The sequence below is a fragment of the Schistocerca americana genome, chromosome 2 (assembly GCF_021461395.2).
Source record: "Schistocerca americana isolate TAMUIC-IGC-003095 chromosome 2, iqSchAmer2.1, whole genome shotgun sequence".
In the NCBI taxonomy this organism is placed as follows: Eukaryota; Metazoa; Arthropoda; class Insecta; order Orthoptera; family Acrididae; genus Schistocerca; species Schistocerca americana.
Window position 1 is genome coordinate 174,706,929 of NC_060120.1, and position 18,004 is coordinate 174,724,932.

Genomic DNA, 18,004 nt, shown 5'->3' on the forward strand with positions numbered 1-18,004 from the left:
AGAGAGAGAGAGAGAGAGAGAGATGTACTTGCTTGTCTGAATGAATGTATGTGTGTTTTTTGTTCTGGCGAAGGCTTTGGCCAAAAGCACCTGTCTGCAACTTATCGTGTCATCTTCACGGCAAGTAGCAATCTGTCTTTTCCTTATATTGTTAATTGAATACAGGAATGTTAACCTGTAAGGGAATGCATGTTATAAATAATGCAGCACTTTAGTAAACTGACCCATAATGTCTTATACTTTGTTTTTCTTGTGGTTTTTTTCAGCCAATTGAAAACTATTCAGAATGGCGACTACTCTATTTCATCGCATTTATCTTGCTTGTTGGATTCTTTGTCCTTAACATGTTTGTTGGTGTTGTGGTGGAAAACTTCCATAGATGTAGAGAAGAGCAAGAGAAAGAAGAGCGTGTTAGGAGAGCAGCTAAAAGAGCAAAACAAATGGAGAAGAAAAGGAGAAGTAAGTTTTTGAACTTAAGTGTTCATGTATTATATTTTTCATCTTTTCATGGAAGCATTAAAATTACAATGGGAGAACTACAAACTGTTGAAAAATTATTTGCATGTACATTTGATGTTGGCTTGGTTAAATCATTTTCCGTGAATCAACATGTAAGGAAACTTGTTATTTTGTAGTGAGCTGCAATGTGCTCATTACTGTTACAAAAATAATTAGTTTGAGTACGCCTGTAAGGAGATTGACAAATCACGCTGAATTTGTAGTAAAACTCACTAACCCACTGCGAACATGGTAAACGACTAACCTATCACTTTAAAAGTGTTGGAAACAAACACAAACAACAATACTGAGGCAAAAAACTTGGCCATAAATCTATCAGCTGTCTAAAGCATTTTTACTACACCACTGTATATTTTGAATTCATAGCTTCACCCTCAGCAGTTGATCAAACTTTAGCTACAGAACTGGCATAGTAAAAATGCTATAAAGATAAGAGATAGATTTTATTATTAAGTTTTTGCCAAGAACAAAAACTATAGCTACCATGGAAAAAAGAACTATACTGAACCTTATTTTTGCGTGGATCACAAGAAAAATAACACTGCATTTTCCATTTCCCATTCTGCATCCACCTATGCAGATGAAATTCCATAATTAGTGCAAATTAAATTGCTTCAGTTTCACTCTATATTTCAACAAGGCAAGAAATATTATTAATGATATGCTAAAACTATGTATCAGAAATCGATTTACTAGTACTGCTTCTGTAGCTATGGTAGCTTTCCAGGAGACAATGTCAAAGTTATTCATAAAGTGATACTTAAATTTCCATTCTTTAGGACATACTGCTGCTAATTTTACATGAGAACTAAACTTTTTTTTTTTTAATTTAATCTTGCTTACATGTGGACTTTTGGAAACAAAATTCACTGATGTTGGTTGATCTGTGGCACATAGACACATGACATAGCATAGGTACTCAATTAGCTTTCAAGCTACTGCTCTTTTTCTTGTATAAGCAACTACACATAGTATCACAAGCAGATACCTAAACACATTCACTCTTTGTCATGGTAACACTCTACATCTACATGTATACTCCGCAAGCCACCTGATGGTGTGTGGCGGATGGTACTTTGAGTACCTCTATCGGTTTTCCTTTCTATTCCAGTCATGTATTGTTTGTGGAAATAGAAATACATTTTGAAATCAAGTAAGTGGTTTTAAAACTGTAATAAGCTTGAAACTATTCCTTCTGCTGGTTTTGTCATTAGTGACTGTAAAACTATAAGGGTGTTTCTAAATTTTTGTAACATATGACCAAGAGAGGCAGGCAGGGTGGCTCATAGGACTAAAATATAACAGAATGTTACTGTGAAAATGAATTCTACAAAATTTTGGTAGAGAAACACAGGCATTGCATAAAACATAGTACCATGTATTGGAATTGGAATTACTATATTCTTCTTGAAGTCTGAGGGTATTTCGCCTGTGTCATACATCTTGCTCACCAGATGGTAGAGTTTTGTCAGGACTGGTTCTCCCAAGGCTGTCAGTAGTTCTAATGGAATGCTGTCTACTCCCGGGGATTTGTTTCAACTCAGGTCTTCCAGTGCTCTGTCAAACTCTTCACGCAGTATCATATCTCCTGTTTCATCCTCATCTACATCCTCTTCCATTTCCAAAATATTGTCCTCAAGTACATCGCCACTGTATAGACCCTCTATATACTCCTGCCACCTTTCTGCTTTCCCTTCTTTGCTTAGAACTGGGTTTCCATCTGAGCTCTTGATATTCATGCAAGTGGTTCTCTTTTCTCCAAAGGTCTCTTTAATTTTCTTGCAGGCAGTATCTATCTTACCCCTAGTGAGATAAGCCTCTACATCCTTACATTTGTCCTCTAGCCATCCCTGCTTAGCTATTTTGCACTTCCTGTCGATCTCATTTTTGAGACTTTTGTATTCCTTTTTGCCTGCTTCATTTACTGCATTTTTATATTTTCTCCTTTCATCAATTAAATTCAATATTTCTTCTGTTACCCAAGGATTTCTTTTAGCCCTCGTCTTTTTACCTACTTGATCCTCTGCTGCCTTCACTACTTCATCCCTCAAAGCTACCCATTCTTCTTCTACTGTATTTCTTTCCCCCATTCTTGTCAGTTGTTCCCTTGTGCTCTCCCTGAAACTCTCTACAACCTCTGGTTCTTTCAATTTATCCAGGTCCAATCTCCTTAAATTCTCACCTTTTTGCAGTTTCTTCAGTTTTAATCTACAGTTCATAACCAACAGATTGTGGTCAGAGTCCACATCCGCCCCTGGAAATGTCTTACAATTTAAAACCTGGTTCCTAAATCTCTGTCTTACCATTATATAGTCTATCTGATACCTTTTAGTATCTCCAGGCTTCTTCCATGTATACAATCTTCTTTTATGATTCTTGAACCAAGTGTTAGCTACGATTAAGTTGTGTTCTGTGCAAAATTCTACCAGGTGCCTTCCTCTTTCGTTTCTTACCACCAATCCATATTCACCTACTACGTTTCCTTCTCTCCTTTTTCCTACTGATGAATTCCAGTCACCCATGACTATTAAATTTTCGTCTCCCTTCACTGTCTGAATAATTTCTTTTATTTGATCGTACATTTCTTCAATTTCTTTGTCATCTGCAGAGCTAGTTGGCATATAAACTTGTACTACTGTGGTAGGCGTGGGCTTTGTATCTATCTTGGCCACTATAATGCATTCACTATGCTGTGTGTAGTAGCTTACCCGCATTCCTATTTTCATATTCATTATTAAACCTACTCCTGCATTACCCCTATTTGATTTTGTATTTATAACCCTATATTCAGTTGACCATAAGTCTTGTTCGTCCTGCCACCGAACTTCACTAATTCCTACTATATCTAACTTTAACCTATCCATTTCCCTTTTCAAATTTTCTAACCTACCTGCCCGATTAAGGGATCTGACATTCTACGCTCCGATCTGTAGAACGCCAGTTTTCTTTCTGCTGGTAACGACATCTTCTTGAGTAGTCCCTGCCCGGAGATCCAAATGGGGGACTATTTTACCTCCAGAATATTTTACCCAAGAGGATGCCATCATCATTTAACCATACAGTAAAGCTGCATGCCCTCGGGAAACATTACAGCTGTAGTTTCCCCTTGCTTTCAGCCATTCGCAGTACCAGCACAGCAAGGCCGTTTTGGTTAGTGTTACAAGGCCAGATCAGTCAATCATCCAGACTGTTGCCACTGCAACTGCTGAAAAGGCTGCTGCCCCTCTTCAGGAACCACACGTTTGTCAGGCCTCTCAACAGATACCCCACTGTTGTGGTTGCACCTATGGTTCGGCTATCTGTATCGCTGAGGCACGCAAGCCTCCCCACCAACGGCAAGGTCCATGGTTCATGGGGGGGTGGGAGGGGGACTTGAGACAATAACAACAGCAAAAAAATGGAAAGGCCCCAGGCCCAAACAGCATCTGTATCAAACACCTAAAGGTATCACTTCATGTCATGCAAGACTACTGGGTAGAACTATTCAACGAATGCATCCACTCCGGGAAAATACCAGAGCAATGGAGGTCATCATTAATCAAGGTGATGTTCAAAGGGAAAGGAGACCCCTGCAGTCCTGACTCATACCAAGGTATAGGACTCAAAAATCAAGATATTCATGCAAATCTTAACAAACAGACTCACAAAAATGATAGACTCACAAATACCAGAGAATCAATTTGGCTTTCGAAAAGGAAGAAGCATGCTGCATGCCGTAAGCTACCTAATGGAGCAATCACAAGATACACTCAGACATCCAAGAAAGAAATACTTTGTAGTCTTCGTGGACTACTGTAAAGCCTTTGACCTCATCAACAGAGTGAACTAGTCCAAACACTCAGTCATCTGACAGGAGCCACACGCCCATTGGCAACCACAATCTCAAATATCCTCAGATACATACATATCCAAGTATCAAACAGCATAGCAATATCCAAGGACATAATCCAGACAAATGGAGTTCTACAAAGAGACCCAATTTGTCCAACGTTATTCAACATCATGACCGCAGACATCACACACAAAATCAGAGACACTTTAGCATCACTTCTTCTCTATGCGGACGACATGGCAATAGGCTCAGGAAATGTAGAAGAGCTCAAAGGTGTCCCAACAGGCTCACATCATGGGCAGAAAGAAATTGATTGCAAATAAACCACAGCAAAACCAAACAGATGACTTTTTAGGAAAGGAGGGAAACACGCTTCCAGAAATACAATGACCCTGCACAATAAACCTTTAGAGGTAGTGACAAAATTCAAGTATCTTGGAGTCACCCTGCAAACCACCTTGTCATCCTTCAGTAACTATGCCATAAAAGCCATCTACCACATCCTACAGACTCAACAAATATCACTGGATACAGCAATGTTACTGTTCAAGACAGCCATTTCCCCATATGGGAAAAACTCACCCCAAGCGACCTGATAACAATAGAAAATGAAGAGGATTCTAGGCATCGAGAAGTCAGCACCGTCAAGGCTAAGATATGCATTAACCAAGGAAACTACTTCATCAATGACATCAAAATGCAGTATTGGCTGCCAAATACCAAGCTCTATGAGAAAGCACGTCAAACCCTCACCAGGAAGTGCAGAGCCATCTGGCCTGATTTCTACTCCACAGACTACTCCATGACAGACAAATGGAAACAAGCAAACTACAAGCTACATCACACATGGATTTCACCATAGACTCTGCCAAAACAAGAGATTTCACCAGCCGAATGAAGACTGTGTTTGTGATTTGTGTAAGAAACATTGTGAGAGATACCACGCTCAAAACTGTAAAATGAGGAAAGTGTCGATTATAAAACTGGCTCTGGAATAACTATTCATTTGTAATTTGTGATTTCTCTTTGCACATTGTGCACTTTTCAATTAATAATAATAAAGAGATGGAAAAGTTATAAATTCTGGAAGGTAGTTGACAGTGACTGTATTATAGAAAGAGCGAATGAGGCAATGGCAGTGTGAGACAGAAAGAGGATCACAGTGGCAGCGGAAAATGTTGACAGTGACAGGACAGTGTTAGGAAAAGAGTGAAGAATAAGAATAAGAATCTTTATTAGCCGTTCAGTATTTTCTTATACAATGGGCTTTGTCAGTAAGTTCAATTACAGTATAAAGATGGTTATATTCTCATAACAATGTGTATATAAATCATATGAAATTTAGTGTAGTACAATAGCACACAATTGGAATTTTATATATTATTAATTTTACAATAAAAAGGAAAACATTATATAGATTTATATTAAGCAGGGAGTATTCATGTTGATGTCACTATGTCATTATCATATACATGTTGATAACACTATGTCATTATCCTAAGCTATTGACACAAATTTAGGTCCTACAACAGGCAGCGGTACCTTTCTCTATGTTAAAACAGCAAATCTGCCATATTACAATCTTTAAATTCATCAACTGAGTAAAATGCTTTACCTTTGAGCCATTGACCCAATGTTGTCTTAAATTTACTTTTAGATACTGTTTGTACAATTTTAGGGAGCATATTAAACAGTTCGAGGCCTACATATGTATAACTATTATGCATCTTAGACAGTCTAGAGTATGGCAGATCAATTGTGTGGTTTCGCCTTGTATTGTGGGTGTGGACAGATGACCTAAGGGGATATTGAGCTATGTTTTCTTTTATGTGTAGTAAGCAATAATAGATGTACAAACAAGAAACTGTCATGAAACTTCCTGGCAGATCAAAACTGTGTGCCCGACCGAGACTGGAACTCGGGACCTTTGCCTTTTGCGGGCAAGTGCTCTACCATCTGAGCTACCGAAGCATGACTCACACCCGGTACTCACAGCTTTACATCTGCCAGTACCTCGTCTCCTACCTGCCAAACATTACAGAAGCTCTCCTGCAGGTACTGGCAGAAGTAAAGCTGTGAGTATCGGGCGTGAGTCGTGCTTCGGTAGCTCAGATGGTAGAGCACTTGCCCATGAAAGGCAAAGGTCCCGAGTTCGAGTCTCGGTCGGGCACACAGTTTTAATCTGCCAGGAAGTTTCATATCAGCGCACACTCCGCTGCAGAGTGAAAAATCTCATTCTGGAAGAAACTGTCATGATGTTAAGTTTTTTGAAATGTTCCCTGCATGTATCCCTAGGAGATAAACCCACTATACATCGAAGAGCTTTTTTTTGCCATCTGAAAATTGATATTGAATTGGGAGAATTTCCCCAGAGCAGAATACCATATGAAAGATAGGGGTGGATATCAGCAAAATATGAATGCAGCAGTAAGTTTTGGCTGACATTACTCCTAAGCTTATAAAGTAGGAACATAGCATGTGCAAGTTTAGAACAGAGGTATGTGATATGTTTATCCCAGCTAAGTTTCTGGTCAATCATCATTCCTAGCAGTTTAACAGACTTATTTTATTTGTTTGATACCTTCAAATTAAAGAATATTTCCTCAGGTTTTGTTTCATTTATGAGTAGGGAGTTTGCACTAAACCAATGAACCGATTTTTCAAATATTATATTATTTTTTCTCGTGCAGATTCAAGAGTCTGTCCTGAATTGTCAGTGGGAGAGGGAGAGGGATAAAGAGAAAAGAGAAGGAGAAAATGGAAGTGGGTGAGAGCCAGTGGTAATGAGAGACAGAGACTACGCCAGTGACAATCAGGAAGAGGGAAATAGTGACATGGAGAAGACACAGCAGCAGTGGGAAGGAATGAATGAGATAATAGCAATAAGAGGAGCACAAGGAAGACAGAAACAGTGAGAGGAGGCAGTAATAGCATTACAGAACAAAAGAGGCTGTGGCTTTGAGACAGGAGACAGTGACAGTTAGAGAGATAATGACATTGAGTTGGGCTGAATGAGTGAGTGAGCACGGGCAAGTGGGAGTGGAGGGGTATGAGTGACTAGCAGCAATGGACTAGTGGGTGTGAGTGAGTTACAGTTGGGGGAGCTTGTGGGAGTGAGGGACGAGTTCCACATTAAAAAGAGTGCAAATATGTTTGCATGCCAGAATTTTTGGGAAAAATTTTACAGGTGCTAAGGCAGCTGATATTGCATTTTTCAATCATATTTGCCTTTTTGTGCTCCAATAGGAGCATTTTTTCATGGCTTTTAAATACCGTGGTGTGCAGAACTTAAACAACAAAAGTAACTTTCACCTGATGTGTCACTATCAAGGAACATAACTTGATGAAGCTTGGACTATACTTGATGAAACTTGGACTAAACAGTGAAAGAACTGCTGCAGTATAGTACAGACAGTAACTAAAAGAATTATCCAATTAGATGAACAGAAATGACAGTTTTATTCACAGGCAATAATTACACTGAAGTCACTGTGATTCATGATGGTCCCCTGAACATTACAAAAAAGGGCATATTTCTTAGCATAGTGTGTGATCACCGCAGATGGCAGTACATGTTCTGCAACCTGCTCCCACGCTGACCACAAGGTTGGTACGTAGTTCTTCTGGTAGGCACTCCATCTCCTCCAGTGTAGTTGACAACTGCTGGATTGTCATTAGTGCATTTTAGCATGCTGCTAAATGCCTTCCCTATGTTTCACCTACATGCTCAATGGAATTTAACTTGGTGCAGGGGGGGAATAGGCAGGCTAATCCACTCTCCGAATATTCTCTCCTTCCGGGAGCTCCCCCAGCTACACTGTTCAATGCGATCACAGATTGTCATCCATAAAAATGAGGTCAGGGCCAAATGCTCCCCTGTAAAGGTGCACGTGGGGGAGGAGTACAGTTACAGAATTACATTAATCGTATTTGACAATGCTGGATGTACCCTTATTTGGTGAACGGTGGGAACACACAATGCACTCAGGAACATTGTTAGTAGTAAACAATATGCATCTAAAAAAGAGTGTTCTAGATACCAGGCTCCCATTACCTGAATACAACCAGTCTGCTTTGAGAAAAAAAAAGGTGGTGCAATACTTGTTGAATGTCTTTCATCTGTGTACATATAACAAAGTTGCAGTGTATCATGATGTGTAGTAAAGAGACGTATTGTGTACTGCTAATGGTGAAACTCTTTCGTTTACATTAGACCCTGATACTGTCATTTATTTCATCTATGTTTCACTGAATGAGTGTCTCATCAAGTCAGCCCTTACTGAATTGCTCAAAATAGCTCTCCTATCAATTTTTAACCAATGCATCTTCCCTATTTCTCTTCATTTGTTATAAATACCCACACCAGATATTAATATATCTAGATGAGTAATTACAAGACAACTGTTATCCAGTAGGAAAAAGATGAGTGTGAGTCATCAGTTATGGATAGGTGGGCAGAACTGTGGTGGTTCATGTGTAAACCATCAGTGCGTTATGTAGTTGCCCTTTGATTTGGAGTTTTCAGTGGATAATCAAAGGAACTGGGGAAGGCCATGGCTAAAGTTTCTAAACCCAATCAACGATACCACTAAGTTGGGAATAGGAACACCAATAACAGTAGAGAAATACTGATCACAGACATACTAAAATTAGAGTGTTGTTAACATCTCCACCAGAGATATTTAAGGTAATTAAACAACTGTTTGTTACAATCATTCATTCACTCAGTTGCAGATCATGTTCCAAAACAGCTGCCATTTTGAAAAGTGTCACTGCCCTTTCCCATACACTATTCAGCTGCTGTTTTTACCAATATTTTAAATTAATCATTTAAGTAACTTTACAGTGAAAAGAGGTTATTCTACATCACTTACATATGGCAAATTGCTCTTAAAACTACATATTTTTGCCTCATTGTGAGAAACGGATAGTTTGTTATGTTCCATAATAATTTACTTTATTTGACAGAGTTGTTTGTATCCCCTCCAGAGCTATCAAATGGTTAAAATGGTGATAGGCATCCAATTTTTGGCAGTTATAATGCCAGTTCCAAATGTGTCATAAAATTCTGAGGAAACACATTTTATCCCCAAATTGTTACAAAGGCAGATTTAATGTATTTCCACATTGCTTAATTTCTTACAGCGTTAAACTCATTTTTAATTTTTAATTTCACAATTTTATTAATTTCTCTTCTTTGTTTGAATAGTCTTAATTGTTTTTGAATAGGTACTAATAACATGCCACTTAAAATTCTAAGCTGAACTAGAATGAAAAGTAACGAGTATACTCACAGGCTTGTAAATTTTGTTGCTGTACATGAAGAGCAACTAAATAGTATGATTATAAAAGCAAGAGCTGTTTTCAGAGCTGCGATTTTTTTAACTGTCTAAAATGCTAATTTGCAACCTTTTTGGTGCAAAAAGTGTATGATAAGTACCTTTGGTAAACAACAAGTCACTGATTAGCTGTTTGTAAATGTAATCAACAGATCTGCATCTCTGTGCTGTTGTATGGTTGTACTCATCTACTCCCCAGAGAGTTTTCCTCAAGAGGTGAATAACAGAACATGATATGTGAACAAATGAAGTAAGGAAGGAAATGAGAAATGGTAATGGTAATAAGTATGATGTCTCAAGCTTGCACAGGAGAAGAAAATGTGTTGCACAGCAAACTCACTGTAATTGAAATATACATTTGTGAGCAACACCAAAAGTGTTAGAAAGCCATTCTAATCCAGAATTGCTCAGTCCCCATCCACAATGTATAAGCTCTCAATTGGTTTGAAACAGATTCGGTCTTCACTGGTTAGATTAGATTAGATTAGATTAGATTAATACTAGTTCCATGGATCATGAATACGATATTTCGTAATGATGTGGAACGAGTCGAATTTTCCAATACATGACATAATTAGATTAATTTAGCAACATACTTAAGTTAATATAACAACTTTATTTTTTTGTGTTTTTTGTTTTTCTTTATTTTTTTATTTTTTTTATTTTTTAATATTTTTGTTTTTTTTTCTTTTTTTTCTTAATTTATATCTAAAAATTCCTCTATGGAGTAGAAGGAGTTGTCATTCAGAAATTCTTTTAATTTCTTCTTAAATACTTGTTGGTTATCTGTCAGACTTTTGATACTATTTGGTAAGTGACCAAAGACTTTAGTGCCAGTATAATTCACCCCTTTCTGTGCCAAAGTTAGATGTAATCTTGAATAGTGAAGATCGTCCTTTCTCCTAGTATTGTAGTTATGCACACTGCTATTACTTTTGAATTGGGTTTGGTTGTTAATAACAAATTTCATAAGAGAGTATATATACTGAGAAGCTACTGTGAATATCCCTAGATCCTTAAATAAATGTCTGCAGGATGATCTTGGGTGGACTCCAGCTATTATTCTGATTACACACTTTTGTGCAATAAATACTTTATTCCTCAGTGATGAATTACCCCAAAATATGATGCCATATGAAAGCAATGAGTGAAAATAGGCGTAGTAAGCTAATTTACTAAGATGTTTATCACCAAAATTTGCAATGACCCTTATTGCATAAGTAGCTGAACTCAAACGTTTCAGCAGATCATCAATGTGTTTCTTCCAATTTAATCTCTCATCAATGGACTGGGATATGAAATCATACCCGATTCATAACACATGAATAACTTCAATAGTGAGGCTTTAATTTACTGATTTATAAGCACTGAACCGTAATGCAACCCCTTTTTCCTCTTATAACTTAACTTACACTGTTCACTATGATGATGCAGAGGCAATGGAAAAAGCATGCGAAGTTCAGAAGAACACGAAATCCCGAAGATTGGCTAAAATTTACAGACGCACGAAATTTGGCACGGACTTCAATGCGAGATGCCTTTAATAGGTTCCACAACGAAACATTGTCTCGAAATTTGGTAGAAAATCCGAAGAAATTCTGGTCGTATGTAAAGCACACAAGCGGCAAGACGCAGTCAATACCTTCACTGCGCAGTGCCGATGGTACTGTTACCGACGACTGTGCCACTAAAGCGGAGTTATTGAACACAGTTTTCCGAAATTCCTTCACCAGGAAAGATGAATGGAATATTCCAGAGTTTGAAACATGAACAGCTGCCAGCATGAGTTTCTTAGAAGTAGGTACCTTAGGGGTTGCGAAGCAACTCAAATCGCTTGATACGGGCAAGTCTTCAGGTCCAGATTGTATACCGATTAAGTTCCTTTCAGATTACGCTGATACAATAGCTCCCTACTTAGCACTCATATACAACCGCTCGCTCACCGATAGATATGTACCTACAGATTGGAAAATTGCGCAGGTCGCACCAGTGTTTAAGAAGGGTAGTAGGAGTAATCCATCTAACTACAGACCTATATCATTGACGTCGGTTTGCAGTAGGGTTTTGGAGCATATACTGTATTCAAACATTATGAATCACCTCAAAGGGAATGATCTATTGATACGTAATCAGCATGGTTTCAGAAAACATCGTTCTTGTGCAACGCAGCTAGCTCTTTATTCGCACGAAGTAATGGCCGCTATCGACAGGGGATCTCAAGTTGATTCCATATTTCTAGATTTCCGGAAAGCTTTTGACACCATTCCTCACAAGTGACTTCTAATCAAGCTGCGGGCCTATGGGGTACCATCTCAGTTGTGCGACTGGATTCGTGATTTCCTGTCAGGAAGGTCGCAGTTCATAGTAGTAGATGGCAAATCATCGAGTAAAGCTGAAGTGATATCAGGTGTTCCCCAGGGAAGCATCCTGGGACCTCTGCTGTTCCTGATCTATATGAATGACCTGGGTGACAATCTGAGCAGTTCTCTTAGGTTGTTCGCAGATGATGCTGTAATTTACCATCTAGTAAGGTCATCCGAAGACCAGTATCAGTTGCAAAGCAATTTAGAAAAGATTGCTGTATGGTGTGGCAGGTGGCAATTGACACTAAATAATGAAAAGTGTGAGGTGATCCACATGAGTTCCAAAAGAAATCCGTTGGAATTCAAGTACTCGATAAATAGTACAATTCTCAAGGCTGTCAATTCAACTAAGTACCTGGGTGTTAAAATTACGAACAACTTCAGTTGGAAAGACCACATAGATAATATTGTGGGGAAGGCGAGCCAAAGGTTGCATTTCATTGGCAGGACACTTAGAAGATGCAACAAGTCCACTAAAGAGACAGCTTACACTACACTCGTTCGTCCTCTGTTAGAATATTGCTGCGCGGTGTGGGATCCTTACCAGGTGGGATTGACGGAGGACATCGAAAGGGTGCAAAAAAGGGCAGCTCGTTTTGTATTATCACGTAGTAGGGGAGAGAGTGTGGCAGATATGATATGCGAATTGGGATGGAAGTCATTACAGCAAAGACGTTTTTCGTTGCGGCGAGATCTATTTACGAAATTTCAGTCACCAACTTTCTCTTCTGAATGCGAAAATATTTTGTTGAGCCCAACCTACATAGGTAGGAATGATCATTAAAATAAAATAAGAGAAATCAGAGCTTGAACAGAAAGGTTTAGGTGTTTGTTTTTCCCGCGCGCTGTTCAGGAGTGGAATGGTAGAGAGATAGTATGATTGTGGTTCGACGAACCCTCTGCCAAGCACTTAAATGTGAATTGCAGAGTAGTCATGTAGATGTAGATGTAGATGCTTTGGTTATTGATATTTTGCATGTTCACACTGTTGTGGATTTAAAACTTAAGCAATGTGCAGGCAGCTCAATAACTGGTATGCTCCCTTCTGCCCACAGTGTGTGTGCGCTTGATGATACAATTTGAAGCGCAAGCAATGTTGGTTCATAGCTGCCAATGCAAATTTATAAGCAAACTAAAGGTAATATTTATACTATTTACACACAACTGTTGCCTTGTTTACCTAACAGAGTTAGATAAAAGTTAAGTCTGAAGTGGAAGCGCAGATGTGTGAAATTGGGGGATGAATATTAGTAGGGACAAGATGTTTACATATTTTGGCAGGTCAGTAAAGTGGTTAGTATCATAGAGAATGATTTGTAGGTAATAGTCAGTTAAAGTAGAAACACATTCAGCAGGGAACCTGAAGTCAGTAGGATGATTTTGCTGTTATACAGGGTGTCCATAATTATAAAGTTTCAGTTTCAAAATGCTGTAGAAAGAGAATGACTGCCCAGAATAATGTCAAATTTGAACAGTGTACTATTGATGCAGAGGAAAAGGTGGCAGAACAAAAAGAAATTTAATTAAAATTTGATCAACAGATGGCGCTGTAAGTGTCAGAATATGCTCACAGGCACAGGGTTGTTCCCCAGTTTGTGTCTGTGACACCCAATGTGGCTTCCATGAAGGTTCACATGCTGTTGGTAAAGCTCTTTTACAGAAGCCATGCACCCGTAGCCCCGCAGAAGTTCCAGACACTCAAGGGCATGAAAAATGCATTGGTCCAATTTCTGCTAAAGGTCTGTGGAAAATGATGAAATTCAAAAATACGGGTTCTTTTGGACTACAATGTGGCAGAGGGAGGGAAGAGTTGATCCAACCTCTGTTGAAGATGTGACCACAGCATTGCAAGAGAGATTGAGCAGTGGTATGCAAACAAGCAGTGCACAAGCAACTGCCCAAACATTGGACATGCCTGCAGGCACATTGCATAAAATCCTATGAAACATCTTAATTTGCTATCCATACAAAATCACCCATGTTCATAAGTTGTTTCCTGCTGACTTGACAGCAAGACAAATGTTCACTCTAGAATTTCTGTCTTGCTTGGAAGTGGACAATGAAAGTCGATGGAACATTCTGTGGATAGACAAAGCCCATCTCCAAGGATATGTCAATACACAGAATTGCAGAATATGGGCAACAAACACACTCACACACACATCAGCCGGTACCACCTCATTCTGCAAAAGTAACTGTTTGGTGCAGGTTCATGACATGCTTTAACATAGGGCTGTATTTTTTCAAGGAGGTGAGTCATAGGGTCCTGTTACCTGCACAGCCACTGGTGAATGCTATAAGTGTCTTTTGTACACCACTGTCATTCCAACCCTTCTATAGCATGGATGTCTGAGGTCATTTTTATGCGAGATGGCACTCCTCTGCACAATGCACAGCCAGTGAAGTGGCTGCTGCAGAGGACTTTTATAAATTCTAGAATCATCAGTCATTATTTCCCTACAGCCTGGCCATCCAGATCACCTGATCTTAATCCATGTGATTTCTGGCTGTGGAGTTATCTGAAATGTGTTGTGTTCTGTGCTCCAATTACAAATGCTGCTGAACTAAAGGCATGCATTGTGCAACATATTCTGAATATGACCCCCAAGACATTATGATCTGTTGTGGAACATGCTGTTTCTCAATTTCAACTTGTGGCAGAAAGCAGTGGACAGCATATGGAACATGTCTTGTGTTACTCTCACGACAATTAGAAACTGATAAAATTTTGCTTTTTGTGGGTTCCTGGTCCCAGAATAATAAAAAACCAATGTCATTTTTCTTTTTATGCTGTTTTTGGCTCCAGGACAATTAGAAAATGATGCCATTTTGCTTTTTATGCAGTTTTTGGCCTTAGGACAATTAAAAACCGATTTTTCCCATCTAATGTGGCACAATCTTTCCGTGGTGGATGGGCTTACTATACAGTGCCACAACTTTTGGATGCGAATCTTTTGTAGTCATGCACATTGAAAATTTCAGATGGTGTAACATGCAGCTTCAACGATTGTCATTGTATTGCGATTCACCTGTCATTTGTGGACGATCTCATTTATGTTAAGACACTTAAAGTGTCATCTATTGATAAAATTTGTGGCGACCTCATTTATGTTGAGACATTTACAGTGTCATCTACTGATAAAATTTTTGTTACATTTTTTTTTTATCTGACATCATTCCGAGCAGTGATTCTCTTTCTGCAGCATTTTGAAACTGAAACTTTAATTGTGGACACCCTGTTTGTTAAAAAGCCCTTTCTTTAATATGCTATCTTTTTTATCATACCAGATCTTTCATTGTTTGTGCTCTACGAATTAAAATCCAGTTATTCCAAATTTTGATTTCGTATCTTTACCTAGTGTGGCTCTGTTCAAGAGCACCCACACAATAGTTTGCAGGGAGAGTGGGAACCAAACCAGCCGGGAGGGAGGGGGGTTGGTCATTAAGTATTTTTAATACTTTGTAAGATGATAGGTGACTTGTAAGTAGCCATAAGAAAGTTCCAGTTCCAACCATGTTAAAAATCTGCTTACTACCGACATTTAAATATTTTTTTGGAAGAAAAACACCAGGTAACACTATATTTTTTCCTTTCCCTAAGAACTGCTATGTGTGCACTTGGCTCTGTTCCAGAGTTCTCAATACTTTTATTATTTTTATTTTTTGTCCAAATCAAATCATTCCTGAATATTTTCCTCTTTCGCTTCTGCCTTACAATGTTTTGACAATTCAACTTGGCTCTGTTCCAGAGTTCTCAATACTTTTATTATATTTATTTTTTATCAAAATCAAATCATTCCTGAATATTTTCCTATTTCGCTTCTGCCTTACAATGTTTTGACAATTCAACTTGGCTCTGTTCCAGAGTTCTCAATACTTTTATTATTTTTATTTTTTATCAAAATTAAATCATTCGTGAATATTTTCCTCTTTTGCATCTGCCTTACAATGTTTCGACAATTCAGAATACTGCCTTTTTCTCTGTTTGTGCATATCAGATTTCCTCATAACATTCCTGTTTGAAAATAAGCACTGTTCTACAGATCTATGTAGTACCAGGTGGTTATAATTAAACTGCAACTACTCACAAATCCCAGTCTGGGCTGTAATGGCAGTGAAACTTGGTAGATATTCCCTTGCATTAATGCAGAACTGATTTACGCTCGAAAAATTAATTCCAGTTTTGGCCACCAGGTGCAAATCTGGCACTGTACAGCATCTCATCGATGTGTCCAGTGCTCATATTGAACAAATTGTGTAAGCAGTGGTTAATAATCAAATCAAATTATGCCTTTTTCACTTGTTTGACCTTTCCTGCCCATGTTCCATTCCTAATCCATTACATATGGAAACATTTCTGTACGTCTTTCTTGCATTCACAGAACCAGATTTGCACCTGGTGACCAAAATTGGATCCATTTTTTTTTCTAGCATAATTAGGTTCCACATTAACGCATTAGAATATCAACCATGTTTTACTGTCATACAATAATTACAGCCTACATTGGACCTCTGTGGGTAGCTGCACTTTAATTATAACCACCCGGTACAAATCATCACTCCTAATGTTGGTATTTAGATTCACATTCTTAGCAGTTACAGAAGTTCTACAGAAAATGTGTAACATGTCATGACATCTCAGTAGAATACCATATTTTATATAGCTTTCTCATCATTGACTATAACAATAGTACTGCTAAAGTGTTGGAATAACATTAATGTCTCTGTACAACAACAAAAGTTGAAATAGCATTGCTTCTCTACAGCATTGGACAACTTCTTCAGTGATCGCTATTAACTGGCAGTTGCATTTGTGTTTTACTTTCATTTGATCAAAACAGGTGTTGTTACATAAACATATTTATTCCTAAAAATGAAAACTCATTGACCATTCATAAATATATTTGCCTCTTTGTTACATCTCATTTTGAATACATTCAGTAATATATAATTTCTTTCAGAGATGCATGAGCCGCCATATTACACTAACTACACACATTCACGGCTGATGATTCACAATGTTGTGACATCTAAATATTTTGACTTGGCTATTGCTGCAGTAATTGGCCTGAATGTGGTAACTATGGCTTTGGAATTCTACAAGATGCCTAAGGTACTGTCCTCAAATAATATTCCTAATAAATAAATAATCTGATATTTGGTAAAAAAAAATTAAAATAACTTCCTGTTATTTGTTTCAGCCCTTGGAGTATGCATTAAAAATTTTCAATTATTTCTTCACGGCTGTGTTCATTTTGGAAGCTGTTATGAAACTTGTAGCTCTGGGTTTCCTATTGTATTTTAAAGATAGGTAAGCAGCCCATAAATTCTTTCATAAACCTTAGAAAAATTGTTATCTTTTAAAGACAGACAAGAAAACTGCAAATTATTAATCATGCATTGGATAAAATATTATGTAGCATCATTAATATTTAGCATAATTAACATTTCAATAATGAGTGTTTATTATGTGTATTATCTCATTTTTGCCTATATTAATCCAGATTTTGATGTTTTGGAGTACTGCAGCCTCAGCCATTCCATTTCAGTCATAGCAGCAAGTTTTACCATAATTTCTCTAATATCTTTGTCACTATCCATGAAATACCATCATTTTTGTCAACAAATATTTCAAACAGTTTAGTAGTTTTCTTACAGTGAAAACTAATAAAAATAGAGCATGTTTGCAGAATAGTGATATTACTATGGGTCATGATTCCTACTGTTTATAACAACAAAACTGATATACAAGAAATGTAAATTGTTGTATGTTGTTGTTGTGGTCTTCAGTCCAGAAACTGGTTTGATGAGCAGCTCTCCATGCTACTCTATCCTGTGCAAGCTTCTTCATCTCCCAGTACCTACTGCAACCTACATCCTTCTGAATCTGCTTAGTGTATTCATCTTTGTTTTTGTGCTCCGATAGGAGCTTTTAAATACCGTTGTGTGCA

The 18,004-nt window shown here is 38.0% G+C and overlaps 1 protein-coding gene across 1 annotated transcript in view; it reads left to right on the forward strand.

The window, feature by feature from the left end:
- Positions 1–18,004, forward strand: part of LOC124593853 (voltage-dependent T-type calcium channel subunit alpha-1H-like) — a 452,274-nt gene that overhangs the window by 369,679 nt on the left and 64,591 nt on the right. The window contains exons 21-23 of the mRNA XM_047132201.1: positions 267–459; positions 17,015–17,166; positions 17,255–17,364. Coding sequence (XP_046988157.1) covers positions 267–459; positions 17,015–17,166; positions 17,255–17,364 — 455 coding nt within the window. The remainder of the gene's footprint in view (positions 1–266; positions 460–17,014; positions 17,167–17,254; positions 17,365–18,004) is intronic.